This window comes from Hemibagrus wyckioides, linkage group LG08, assembly GCF_019097595.1.
Source record: "Hemibagrus wyckioides isolate EC202008001 linkage group LG08, SWU_Hwy_1.0, whole genome shotgun sequence".
NCBI classification, from domain to species: Eukaryota; Metazoa; Chordata; class Actinopteri; order Siluriformes; family Bagridae; genus Hemibagrus; species Hemibagrus wyckioides.
The window spans coordinates 5,701,417-5,715,276 of NC_080717.1; the positions used below are offsets into that span (position 1 = coordinate 5,701,417).

Consider the following 13,860-nt stretch of genomic DNA (forward strand, 5'->3'; position numbering starts at 1 on the left):
CCCTTTTAAGAAATGCCGATTGGAAAGGTTTTTCGAGATATTAAATAATGCAATTTTTAATTACGGGTTTATTAATAGATTTTTTTTCCCGTTAACTTTTTATAATTAACTATCTCTTGGCCCGGGGCATCTGGAAGTCCAACTTTCATTTAATCTGAGGAGGTTAAAACCAAAATAGACATCTTATCGTATTAATTAAAAATGCTGAACTTGTGTGAATGGGATGAAAATTGGTTAAATTCACCCTATTGTCATGGATGGTGAAGAGATAAGTGTTAACCCATTCAGCTCTGACCTGTCAGTCCTAATAGTGTCACAGGGTGAAGTGAAGTGACAGGTCAGTACAAAACTGAAGAGTTAAAGGTTTATATAGAGCGGATTTGGGAAATCTGCCCATTAAAATCTTCCCAAGCCTACTATGAGATATATTTTCTCCAGCCTGTGTCCAGGTTCTCCATCTGCTGGACCCGTTCCTGATAGAGCTCAAGCCGGAAGGTGACCAGAAGGCATCAAAACAACATACCTAAACCACCTTCCTGTTAAATCAGAGTAGCATCAAGGTCTCGATCTCCTCACATGGTGATAGAGAATAAGCCCATTGACCCTGCAGTGGAACCTCGTATATGGTTGTTAGAAGACTGGACTTATTGTGTGCATGGTGGTGCAGCTGATAGACTTCATGCCTGAATCCTTTCCTCATTTTCTTCCCATGTCCGTAGGGTTTCCTTCAGGTTCCTCGGTTTCCTCCAGGGAAGAATTCCCAATGTTTCAGGGCTATGCACTGGAGCCACCATGAGCGTGGCTAGGATAAAGTGGTTACTGATATTATTATGAAGCAGCTTGTTGCTAGGAGAAACATTTTGTTATTACAAGAAAACATGTTGTTTTTATGAGAAAACATTTCATCAATACAAGAAAACAAATCTGTTTTTAGGAGAGAAGCATCTCTTTGTTAAACATCGACATAAGACATCGTAGCATTATGAGAAAAATATGATTACTATGAAAAAACGACATGTTACTATGAGGAAACTTCTCGTTTTTACAAGAAAAGCATCTTGTTTTTATGAGAAGTAGATCATTACTATGAAAAAACAGCAGGTTATTATGAGGAAACATCTCGCTGTTATGAGAAACATCTCGTTACTATGAGAAAACATACTGTTATCATAAGAAAACATCTTGTTATTATGAGAAAACCATCTTGTTATGAGAAATAGATCATTATTATGAAAAAAAACATGCTATTATGAGGAAACATATTGTTACTTTGAGAAAACATCTCATTTTACGAGAAAAGCCTCTTGTTTTATGAGAAATAGATAATTACTATGAAAAAACACCACGTTATTACGAGGAAACATCTCGTTATTGTGAGAAAACATCTCGTCATTCGAAGAAAGATATCTTGATATTACGAGAAAAGCATCTTGTTATTTAAAGTAGATCTTTACTATGAAAAAACATCTCGTTATTACGAGAAACATCTCGTTATTACGAGAAACATGTCGTTATTATAAGAAATCATGCTGAAATCACGAGAAAACATCTTGTTAAACCTCTTGGTATTACGAGAAAACTGCTCGTTATTACAAGTAAAGCATTTTTGTTATAATAATAAAGGCGTGTTGTTATTACAAAAAAAGATTTCGTTATTACATCTCGTGTAACATCTCGTTATATATAGGTAAAACATTATAGAGTCTCATTATTCTGAGAAAAACACGTCATTACGGGATAAGCATCTTATTTTGTTTCGTTTTGTTTTTTTATTCTCGTAATAACAGGCTGCTTTCTTGTAAGAACGAGATGGTGATGTGTTTTCCTGCGCGTGTCAGCAGTAAGCTTTGCGTCTTGTAGTTAATCTGCGCGCGGATTTCTTTCTGCGTTCTGCTTGTAGTGTCTTGTACTAATCACTGATTAAAACCCTGAAACAAACCCTGGTGCGGGGTTTCAGATGAGTCGGAGGCTGCACAGACTTTCTCTTACTTCCCTCCAGCAGTTGGCCAATGAGCGGCGCGCCTCCTCCTCCTCTGCCCGCGTGCGTTCGGTAAGCGCGCGGAGGCGGGGAAGGGGGAAGGAGTGGATGGAGGGGGGGGAGTGGAGCAGCGCCGGGGAGAGAGGCGAGAGCGCGCGGCGTGTCGGAGTGCGTTTCCACGTGCGCTGCGCGGATGCTGAATCGTGGCTGTGCGAACAACAACAGCAGCAGCAGCAGCAGCAGCTTTACGGCTTTAGGCATCAGGCATGTCCAATCCGGCTCACGACCCGTTCTACGCCTCTCCGTTCGGGCCCTTCTACCGGAGACACGCGCCTTACGCCGTGCAGCCCGAGTACCGGATCTATGAGCTGAACAAGCGGCTGCAGGCCCGGACTGAGGTGAGTTCACCGCTCGGTGTGTATGTCTCTCTGTCCGTGAGTGTGTGTGTGCGTGTTATTAATTTATTTTATTATTATTTTTTTTAATTTTGAAAGTTGTCTGGTGCGTGCGCGGCACAGTAACCCCGACATGTGTGCGCGCGCGTGTGTATTTGCGTGTTTTGTTTGTGTTTGTGTTTATTTTTCCTCCTGCGGTTTCTCTCTTGCACTTTCAGTTGTTCAGATGTCTATTTCACTCCGTGAACCTTGGCTCACTTTTGCATACGCTTTAAATATAAATTCCACTGCTTCCCAGAGTACAGAAGTGCCTCAAACTCCAACTCTGCACACACACACACACACATTCGACCAACTTCATGTCAGATGTTTTGAACTCAGACTTTTATTATTATTATTATTTATTTATTTGTTTGTTTGTTTGTTTTGGGGGGAGGGGCTCATTGCCGGTTAAAGCCCACGTGGAAAGGTCACGAGAGGAGACTTTATTAATGCTTCATTAACTCTACACTGATATACCGAGCTGCACACACCCCTGTCTTTCAGCTGTAAAGCCTATAGGACTGAAGTTGCACTAGAGTTGCATGGATTCTCTCATTACTTATCAACACACGCGACCATAAACACAGCATTAGAATTGACCAGATAAAACCAGTAACTACTGGAATCTAAGCCAGAGGTTTAGTCATGGAGTCCAGTCATATTCTGACTGAACAACATGGACCACCTTTAACATGTACATAATAATATATACATAAAATAAACATATATAAGTTGTCTACATGACACGTTTTCCTACCCCGAATGTAATAAATGTCCAGTTCACTACGTATCACATTTCTATTTCCTGCTGCTCGAATGTTTAATGTCTAACAGTGACATTTTTGTACACTGACATTTCCAGCATTTCACATAACACACATTTCATTTGACCCGTCCTCACAGAAACAGTAAAATGTTCACACTTATTTATTTTTTTTTTTATGGCTAACATTACACTATAATTGATTAGTACTCAGTATTTTTTGTCTTTTCAATTTAACCCATCACTGCAGGACACAGTAGAAATCTAGTGCTTGTGTAGCGACACGGTGACGCTCAGAGACCGAGGACACTACACGAGAAAAATAAACCAGTTGTGTGAAGTGTAATGTGTATAATCTGAAAGATTTGTACCACTCATACATACATATTTCAAAGATTTTTTTTTTTTTTAGAAACACTCACACACACGTCTTGTAATTATGCCTCGGACCACAAGGGGTCCACGGACCTCTGGTTGGTCTAACTGCAAATTACGTATGACGTCACAACCGTAGAGTTTCTGTTCATATCTTTAGGTCAGTGTAATACACACATGTATAGTCTTGTGTATGGATTCCAAACACAGATGCTAAACATGCTAGAACTTGCGTTTACGAGTGACACCATTTTTGTTACGTATCCATGTCTGAACAGCGTATAAATCTAGATTTCATTCAGTTCCAACTCGTAATAAGTGTCTCGATTCCTTTAGAACAGATGAACCCAGTTCAAATCCGCTTCATGTCACACGTTTATTTGACTCACTCATTCGGTGTATAGCGTTTCAGTCACGTGACTGATTTTAATTTATACAAAACTACACACATAACGAGACGTAAAAAAAAAAAATGGCAAAACGATTCACCTCAGACAAAATAAAACCACTACTGATTATGCAATAACCAGGATAAGCTAACATTTTTGTGGTAAAATCATAGCACTTCTTTGTTGTTATTGTTGTTTATTCATCTGAGGAGAGCTTCAAATCACTTAAGAGCAAACGAATTGAACTTTGTGAGGATCCTAGAGTGTTTTATCGTGAGGTAAAAAAGCGAATTAGTGTTGTCTAAGTTTAGTTAACTTGAGCAGAATTGCTGCAGCTAGCTACCTAGCTAAGATAGCTGGATTTTAGCTAACAAGGCAGCGTGACAGACAATCAGCTGCACTGTTTACTTGGTGAAGATGTATGTGAGTTTGTTTTACAGGAAAAAGAAATTGTTGTTGGCTATCATGCATCTCTGCTTTGCATTCAAACATTGACCTTTTTTTTCGATGTTACTAAATAAATCTTTCATTTATGAAACTGAGAAGAACAAGAGCGTTATCCTCCTCCTCCTCCTCCTCTTCTCTCTTTCTCACTTTCTTGCTCTCTCTCTCTCTCTCTCTCTCTCTCACACACACACACACACACATTATTACTTTAACTTTGCACAATATGAAGGTCACATACTTGTTTTATAATCTGTATGGTACTTCTACCAAGTGGCTTTCTGTTTTTTCTCTCTTTTATCCCTAGACTTTAGAGCACTAAAACTCTACATGGACTCGATCGGGATGGAAAGTTTTAGGAAGGGGAAACGTCTGAATAATAGACCCGTTCGCATGAGGGCAAAAATCGGGGAAAATCTAATCAGATGGACGCAAGAATTTCGAGTCAGGTTGCCTGCTGAGGAAGGAATGGACAGACCAGATATTATAATTAAAGAGGATATATTATAAAACGTGACTTTATGCAGCTTGTGTAAGCTTTGCTTGTATCTTTACGTTGATCATAACACAATTGAAGCTTATCTGAATACTACAGGATACAGTAAGTCTTTTTGTCCTGTTATTGTTATTATTATTTAGATAATTTATGTCTGAATTTATTAGTTATCTAGCAAATCGTGGACTGGCAGCTGTGGATATTTAGTTCTCTTTTTACAGAACTCTACCTCCCGCTTGTCACTTGTCTTTTACATCTTTAGTTACCTGAAAAAGTGAACGTCATGTTCCATTAAAATTTCTAAATGATAAAACCGCTCGCTACGATAAGCTCCACACCCCCATTTTGTGCGCTTCCTGAAATGCTAAACAGATGTGTGTGGACGCCGTGATAGCTGCAGCTCGACTGTTCGACAGAGACGCGAGCGTGTGTAACTTTAAGGAGACGTGGGCCGCGTTGCCGAGATGCAATGCCACAACATCATGCATAATGCATGAGCCGTGGCCTAAGCCCTTGTACACTTCCACTTCCAGGCGGCACTTAGCCAAGCAGGCTAACGTAAACAAATGCGCAGTATGTCATTCTAATCTCTTCCAGCTTGCGTTCTTATCGGACTCGGCTATCCTTCAGATTACATCTTGTTGTAGGGACGATCTCGCTCAGATGCTACACCGGCTCAGAATCCGACACGCTGCTGTACAGATACAAAGCTATCACGATGTAAAATGACGTACGGCTCAGAAATATCGCCGCCTTTTTTAAGAAGCGTTAGCTCGAACCGCCAGAGAGAAAATTTCTGGCGTTGCAAAAAATATTGGCACCCCTGTATCAGTATGCATGTGAACGAACACACGTGATCATCCTTTTATTTTTCATCTTGCACATTTGAGTGAATCATAATACTCTTAATTTGTTTTGTTTTGTTTTGCTAAATTCATGTTTCACGTCTCTTGTGCATCTCAGATCCCAAACTACTACTTGTAAAATTTAGAGAGTTTGAAACAGGAAACGAACATGAAAGCAGGAAAGAAAAGAGACGTATGAAAAAGCACGCGAGTGTAGAAGAGTGTTTCGTGTATCAGTGCCAACGCATGATGTCAAGTACAGGATAGGAATCTAGTGAAAGCTCTTCACTCGTCGTAGCAGATCTCTGGCTAGTGTTATTATCATAGCGCAATTAGGTTACACAGTAATGTTGCTAACATGGTGCTAAAGATCGTTTAGCTCAGAAATGAATGATATAATGATAAACTGATCAATTTGGACTCTCAGGAAAAACAGCATCATGTAAGAAAAATAATCAAATAATCGCTCACCAGACTCTCTTTTCCCTCGCTCTCTATTTGTGGTAACGTTGTGTTACAGAGAAACCGCAGACTGCTACATCCTGAAGACTTTCCAATGCTGGAAAATATTTTGACACTGGAGACTCCTTTGAAAAAATGAGAATGAAACCCTCTCCTCAGAGAAAAGGTCAACAATGAGATTCGTTGAAATCCATCATTGAGAAATGAATATGTGCGTTAAAATAAAACAGTTTTACCGAGTAGAACCTGATTCAACTTAGGTTTTTAGTTTCTTAATACATTAAAAACAATAAGGGAAGTTTCTGTGTAGCTGATCATTGTAACATTACAGTGGCGGCCATCTTGGGCAGTCTCTTTTTTGTCATTGCGGCTCAGACCCCGGAGCGTTTTGATGAAACGGTGAAGTAATACAGCTGATTATATACTTCTACTTTACTATCAGTCTGTTCACTTCTGATACTCTACAGATTATTCATTTAAATTGAGATTTTGTATTTTGTCTGGATTACGTTAAGGTATTGTTAACGTATCTCCTAACGTAAAAAGGTCTAGGACCAAACAACCACACACCTTTTGGCTAATTAACTATATTTAAATGGAAAATTGTCCATTTTTATCCAACTGTTTATTTAAAATTGAAGCAAAATAGCTAGATCGTAGGGCTGGAACGAAAAAACCCTCAACTTTCTGAATGATTCCTATTTACAGTTTAAATTCTTTTTATCCGTACGTCACGATAACTAGGATATTTCTTTTTTAACCACAGACAGCCTTCTTTCTTGTCAGAATGAACAGGGACTGTGTGTTGACATGAAGTGCTAACCTAACTTGGCGTGTTCTTCTCAAATCCGATTTCCTTCCCAGTTTACAGAATCAGTCAGAATCAAAATTCTTTATTGGTTATCTCAGGAAAATTGTCAAATCATCGTAAATAAACAAATAATCACTAAAAATGATCACTTATTACATTTAAATGATTTTTACTGTAAAGACGTATAACGTATTAGCTTAGGCGAATCAACATACGGACCTGTTCGGTTGGTTAAATCTAAACCACTGACCATATAGTTCACAGAGAATGAGAATTGTGACAGAAACAACACGTCGTTTATCCGAGTTCGCCGCCTAGCTTGTTGCTAGCAACATCGGTGAAGTTCTGCTTGTTTATCTTGGGGCGTTTTAGCATAGAGTCTAGCATGGGAGTACTAGCGCAGGCTGTGGGAGGCGTTTATCAGGTTAAGAAACTTTTTTGTATTGGTTTACATTTTTAAGATGTGTATAATTAAAAATATTATTATTGGATGTATTTATTATTAGGCAGTTTAATCTGGTTTGGAGTTTGGATCGTCCATCATCTAGCTTCAGCTTCAACTTCCCACTGTACCTACATGAAGCATTTTCCTACAAAAATGCAAAACCATGCAAGTGTAACAGTCCCCCTGCTTTGCATATGGAAAGTTCTGGAGGCTTTGCTGCGCACACGAGCTGACGGATCACCACATTTCCGCGTGGCGTATCGCTCCAGAAATCCGAAAGCTGCTTTCGAAACAAAAGCTGACCTTTCGCTGCTTATCTCTATAACTGCGTGTGAGATGTAAACAGGCAATGTGTTCTGACAGTCATGGTCGCTTTGTTTATTTATTTATTTATTGATTTATTTTTACGTGAAGGCAACTTAAGCTGCCTCACGGAGCGTTCCTGGAGCTGCCTGTAATACCTGGCTGGTTGCGAGTGTATGCAAATGAGGCAGGCGTTTAACATGCCGAGGAGGAGCCTCGCGACCCCGGCACATCGGCGTAGCACATCAGCATAAGCTCATCAGCATAGCGCTCATGAATATTCGCGGATGGAAAGAGAGAGAGAGAGAGAGAGAGAGAGAGACAGAAGCACACAGGTCGATCCATAAGAGCTCAGAAAGACGAAAATAAACGGAAGCGCTGCTTTATGAATCTCCGTCTAATGGCTCTGGAATGGCACACGTTTATGTAAAAGAGCAGCAAGGGTTCACGGTGATGATCTATCCCAATCTGAAGGCAATCGATAATGCATTTTGTTCGAGGAGGAACTCACTCGCAGAGTCTCTTGGAGATAAACCAATCAATGCAACTTCTCTATAGTGCCATTATAACTGCTGTTGCCTCTGAATGGCAAGTCATTAGACAGATCATGATCATTTGTAACACCTGAGGTTTAATTGATTTTCTCAGATGGCAGGTGAAGGCTAGATTATTTTGCACTGGCTGATGTGAGCGGCTCGCGTTACCTCACCGTGTTACCTCGCCCTGTTACCTCACGTTCTCTAAGACTGTTTCTCACTTAACTTTTACTTAACTAGCCGCAGTGGAATGACTGATTTTTCAATGATTTGAGTTCGTCAGTGATTAAATAATGAGGCCCAAAACCTATTCTCCCCACACTGTGTAATAAATATTGACAATGAAAACAACAACAACAAAACAACAACAGCAATAATAATAATAATCATAATCATAATAATATTAATGCTATTATATTTAGATCCTTGGTTTTTCTCAAAACATAACGAAAATATTGAAAAATAAAAAGTATTTATATGACGTGTTTTATTATTATTATTATTATTATTATTATTATTATTATTATTATTATTATTATTATTATTATTAATGCTGTTGTTGTTATTACCTCCTTGGGTTTTTTTTCTCAAAAAATGACCAAAATATATATATGAAAAATAAAATAAAAAGTGAACATTTATGTGAACATGTCTTGTTATTATTATTATTATTATTATTATTATTATTATTAATGCTGTTGTTATTTCCTCTTTGGGTTTTTCCTTATAATTTGATGAAAGTATTGTCCATTTTGTATCAGTGCACTAAAAAAGATTTTATATGATGAAAGTGGTTGGGTTATTGCTGTTGTGTAAATTATTAAATAGAATAAAATAAAAAAAAACAGTATCAGAACAGTAACATTTTGTATTATTATTATTATTATTATTATTATTATTATTATTATTATTATCATTATTATGGATGATGTTACTACTACTACTACTGCTAATAATAATAATAATAATAATAATAATAATAATAATAATTTCAGGTCCCTAATTCTTAAGTGAAATGTGAAAGATTATAGTAAGCTTTATACCAGTGTGCTCTCAAATGAATAGCTCCAAATCAGTTTCATTAAAAACAAGCCAGCAAAAGACCAAGAGCGCTGCTATTTGTGTGGAATAAAACACAACCGTTAGTCATGTATTTCTGTAACCTAGTGTATTATCATCATGAACACCTTCAACTAAAACCCGGTCTTATTCATGGACACGGACTTTGAGAAATTGAGACATGCTTTTATAATCACTGTTATGTCACCAGGCAACACGCTAACCGGCTATCTCGCAATCTGTGACACATTCGATGTCAACACGAGAGTTGGAAATAAGCCTGAAAGACAGGACTATGATTAATAAAGCCGAGCACGACGGTATTATTACCTGTCGTGACAAGCGCATTGTCGGGTTATTACCTCACGTGAGGGTTGATGTGTTATAAAGCATTACAGTGCATTGATTCCAGAAGGAACAATAGTCCTGTCTTTGTCAATAGATCCTTTAATTATCACACAAAGAGGAGGTTATGAGGGCACTGCCTGCTATGAGATAGATTACACAGCAAACACAACAAGTAGAAGGGGAAAAATGTATTATTTTGAAACAATAAGGTGGCGGAGAAGCTGGCAGGATGCTCGGACAATAGTCCCACCTTTTTCCTGCGACTTTCCCGCAGTTCCTTCCAGGCTACAGCGCCGGTCTGATAACAGATAAAGAGCAAATCACCCATTTTTACCAACGTCCTGTTTTGCATCGGCTTTCTTTTTTCATTATTATTATTTTCGCCTCGCTCGCAATCTCTGCTTTTTGATTTGACATTTCTGTAAGCCCGGAGCGAGAACGGTTCTATTTGTCGGATTCGAACGTGAAGAACAGAAAAGGAAGCTTGTCAAATATTTTGATTGACGTTGAATAAATAATCCAATCGTATTAATGACTGTTATTTAAATAGCTAATATTTAAACTCGTAATAAACTTGCATAGTAAATTGCAAATTAATTGAAATTGTGATTTTGATCTCGGCAATTAGCGCTTTGTGAAAGAAAGCAATTAATGCGTTATTCAGCGGGACGCTAACAGCACGATAGTGAGACGTTTCCGCGCTTCATACGAGGAATCCAGCGGATTTGTGCTGTTTGTTTGAGCGGCTCTGATTTCATGTTTTCCTGCAGAAGTGGAGGGTCGTAATTCATTACATGATTCATTATTGATAAGTGACGGCTTGGAAATGTATTGATTTTTGATAACTGGCGAAATAGAGTTTTTTGTCAGTTGGCTGATTAACTGGAACAGAAACTGTTTACTCCTTACTTATGAACTTATGAAAAGTTGTATTTTCTTAATTCTTGTAATAGCTGTCTAATCATTGTGAAATAATGTACTTTTAACTATTAAACTTTGAACATACATAAAACAGACCTAGAGTCTTAAATGACTTAGGCCACAGTTCAAAACTTTTTTAAAAATATTAAATATGACAATTTTGGTTATATTAGGCAGCAAGTGAACATTTTGTCCTCAAAGTTGATGTGTTAGAAGCAGGAAAAATGGGCAAGAGTAAGGATTTGAGCGAGTTTGACGAAGGGCCAAATTGTGATGGCTAGACCACTGGATCAGAGCATCTCCAAAACTGCAGGGTGTTCCCGGTCTGCAGTGGTCAGTATCTATCAAAAGTGGTCCAAGGAAGGAACAGTGGTGATCCGGCGACAGGGTCATGGATGGCCAAGGCTCATTGATGCACGTGGGGAGAGAAGGCTGACCCGTGTGATCCGATCCAACAGACCAGCTCAAATTGCTGAAGAAGTTAAAGCTGGTTCTGATAGAAAGGTGTCAGAATACACAGTGCAGGATGGGTCAGGGCTGTTTTGGCAGCAAAAGGGGGACCAACACAATATTAGGTAGGTGGTCATAATGTTATTCCTGATCGGTGTAGACTGTAACATGACTGTACATTGGATGTGTAAAGCAACAACAAAATCCATATCAGTTTTCGAGATGGGAAAACATTGTGTTTTGTTATCGACAAGCATGAATAGTTATTTTCCTCCTCGAAACAAATAACTGGATAGATATAATGACCAAATATATTGTTATGACATGATAGAACACTCAAGAGTAAGATGTGCCGCTTTGTTTACCGCTGAATCTTTGAGCAGCCGTGAAGATTCCAAATCATGTCCGACTTCCTGAATAGGAATTCCAGATTTCCTAATAAATGACAAAGCCCAGGTGAATTAAACTCGCGGACAGCGAGAGTTTATTTAGCGCAGCGCACGTTCGGGCTGTGCAATTTGTTTTTGTGTGGACGTTAAGTGGAGAGAGAGTAGCTTTATGTATGAAGCATGAAGTGACTACACATCTACATAATTCCCATTACCGAAGCTTACCCTCAGTTAATCCCTGTTTACTGGTCGGACACTGATAACGCCAGCTCAGATCCTGATTACAAAGGAGACACAAAGTCCAGCTTGACAGAAGAGGATGCTGAAGAAAGGGACTTGGCATTAACAGCGGATATGTTCACGCTGCCGGGAAAAATGACTACATTTTTTTTTAATACATGATCCTTTTTTTTTTTTTTTTTTATAATGAAAACCCAAAACGCTTTTTTTTCCATTTTCCAGTCAGACGTATTCATTTTCTATAATAGCTACTCTGAGTAATTCTGGTTGTAGCATAAATGGCAGGTTTATATTAAATACGCTCATTCTAATACTTTATGGTTTCCATAGTAACAACGAATACTTAGCGCATGGACTATGGTGCCTCAAGGCTAAGGAACAGATTTACAAAGATGTTTTATCATTTAACAAAGAAATACGTAAGCATCGATACAGTAACGCTTTCTTTACGAAGATGTTACGATATAACGTGTATGGAAGGAGTCTCCAGTCTCAGCACTTGATGATTGAGGCTTTATGACAGACAGGTTCTCATTAACGTTACTTTTTTTGCCTTATTAACTTGAAAAGAGCAGGAAAATAAAAGAGGCTGGGGAATTGCTGTTTGGCATCGTTATAGCATAAGTGATAACAGGAGTGATGATCGTGTGATCCGATCCAACAGACGAGCTACTGTTGCTGAAGAAGTTAATGCTGGTTCTGATAGAAAGGTGTCAGAATACACAGTGCAGGACGGGTCAGGGCTGTTTTGGCAGCAAAAGGGGGGGACCGACACAATATTAGGCAGGCTGGTGGTCATAATGTTATGCCTGATCGGTGTAGATTTCTGGTATTTGGCACACACCCTTATCCAGAGCGACATACAAAAGTGCTTTGGAGTCTCTATCAATGAATACATCAACACTGGTTCAGTGGGTCACAGACTTTGGATATCATCATCCCAAAATCTCTGTTGGAAGGAATTATACCACAAACAATATACTTTTTTTAAAAAATACATAAAACATACAGAAAAAATAAGAGCTAGTGTAAATGTTTCAGGAAGAGGTGGATCTTTATCCGTCCTTCGATGAAGCCTTGACTTGAAAATTTCACTAAATGACATTTGAACACTTTCCTGACTCTAGTCTCGCACCATCACCATTCACCCCTCTTTCTTTTCCTTTTCACGGAATTTTGCAGCCGTCCTCCAGTGTCCAAAAACAGCTCCTGGATCAACTTCAGGTTCATCCAGCGTGTTGGCTGGAGCGTCATTCTTCCACATATGCGGGTCATTTTATTTCAGATACAGTCCATATGCTTCACTTTTTTTATATCGCGTGTCTTTAATACCTGAGATGTTACACAATTTAACCTCTGAGGATGTACAGAATGTAGGCATTTACAGATGGGAAACAGCAGGACATCTTTTACATGAAAGCCTGACCTTTTGGCTCGGGTTATCGTGTTACACAAACAGAACAGATATCTACATGTTCTGTAGGCTGACGTTTCCTGGACAGCTGCAGTGTGCAGCGTCAGAGGTCCGAAACAATACGCTTCGTTCTTCAGTGATGTAAAGGGAAAAAACGCTGACGTTTGTGGGGTCGTTCTGAAACATTTAGGGAAATTAGCGCTTCAGTTTATATTTGTTGGATAAGTCAGATTTTTCTTTTTTTGCCGGACATGCTTGATGTGAATATATGAAAAAGGCTTTCCTTGTGAATGAACCTTTATTTTTAATTGTTTGGTCATTACTTGGTTAGTGGTTGATATGTTTGCTTCGTAACTCCAGTGTTGGAGGTTTGATGCCCGTCTCTGTCTTGTGTGTGGAGTTTGAATGTTCTCTCCATGCTTCAGGGGTTTCCTCTGGGTTCTCTGGTTTCCTCTTTCAGTCATAAGACGTTGCTTTGTAGGATGTGGCTTGTATAGCTGTATAGATAATTAATGGATTATAATGGATTATAATGGATTAATGAATGGATGGATAGATGGATGGATGGATGGATGGATGGATGGATGGATGAATATTTAAACCCTAAAATGATCAGAATTAAGCATTTAGGCTTTGGTGTGAATGTCGAGCATGTGCCACATATATAAATAAGTCGTAACACAGCCTCCTCTCAAGCCAATTTGGATGAAAGGGTTACGAGACAACACACAAGGTCGGCTCTTGTAGCTTACAAC

General features: G+C 38.8%; 1 protein-coding gene across 5 annotated transcripts in view; it reads left to right on the plus strand.

Annotated features, from left to right (window-relative positions):
* Positions 1 to 2,079: 2,079 nt before the first annotated feature.
* Positions 2,080 to 13,860, plus strand: part of ldb2a (LIM domain binding 2a) — an 84,433-nt gene continuing 72,652 nt past the window's right edge. For 2 of the 5 annotated variants that reach the window (XM_058397043.1, XM_058397045.1), the window contains exon 1: positions 2,081 to 2,376. In XM_058397043.1, coding sequence (XP_058253026.1) covers positions 2,245 to 2,376 — 132 coding nt within the window. In that variant the 5' untranslated portion in view covers positions 2,081 to 2,244. Of the gene's footprint in view, positions 2,377 to 13,860 lie in introns of all 5 variants that reach the window. The other 3 variants (XM_058397047.1, XM_058397046.1, XM_058397044.1) reach the window with 2 other exon arrangements.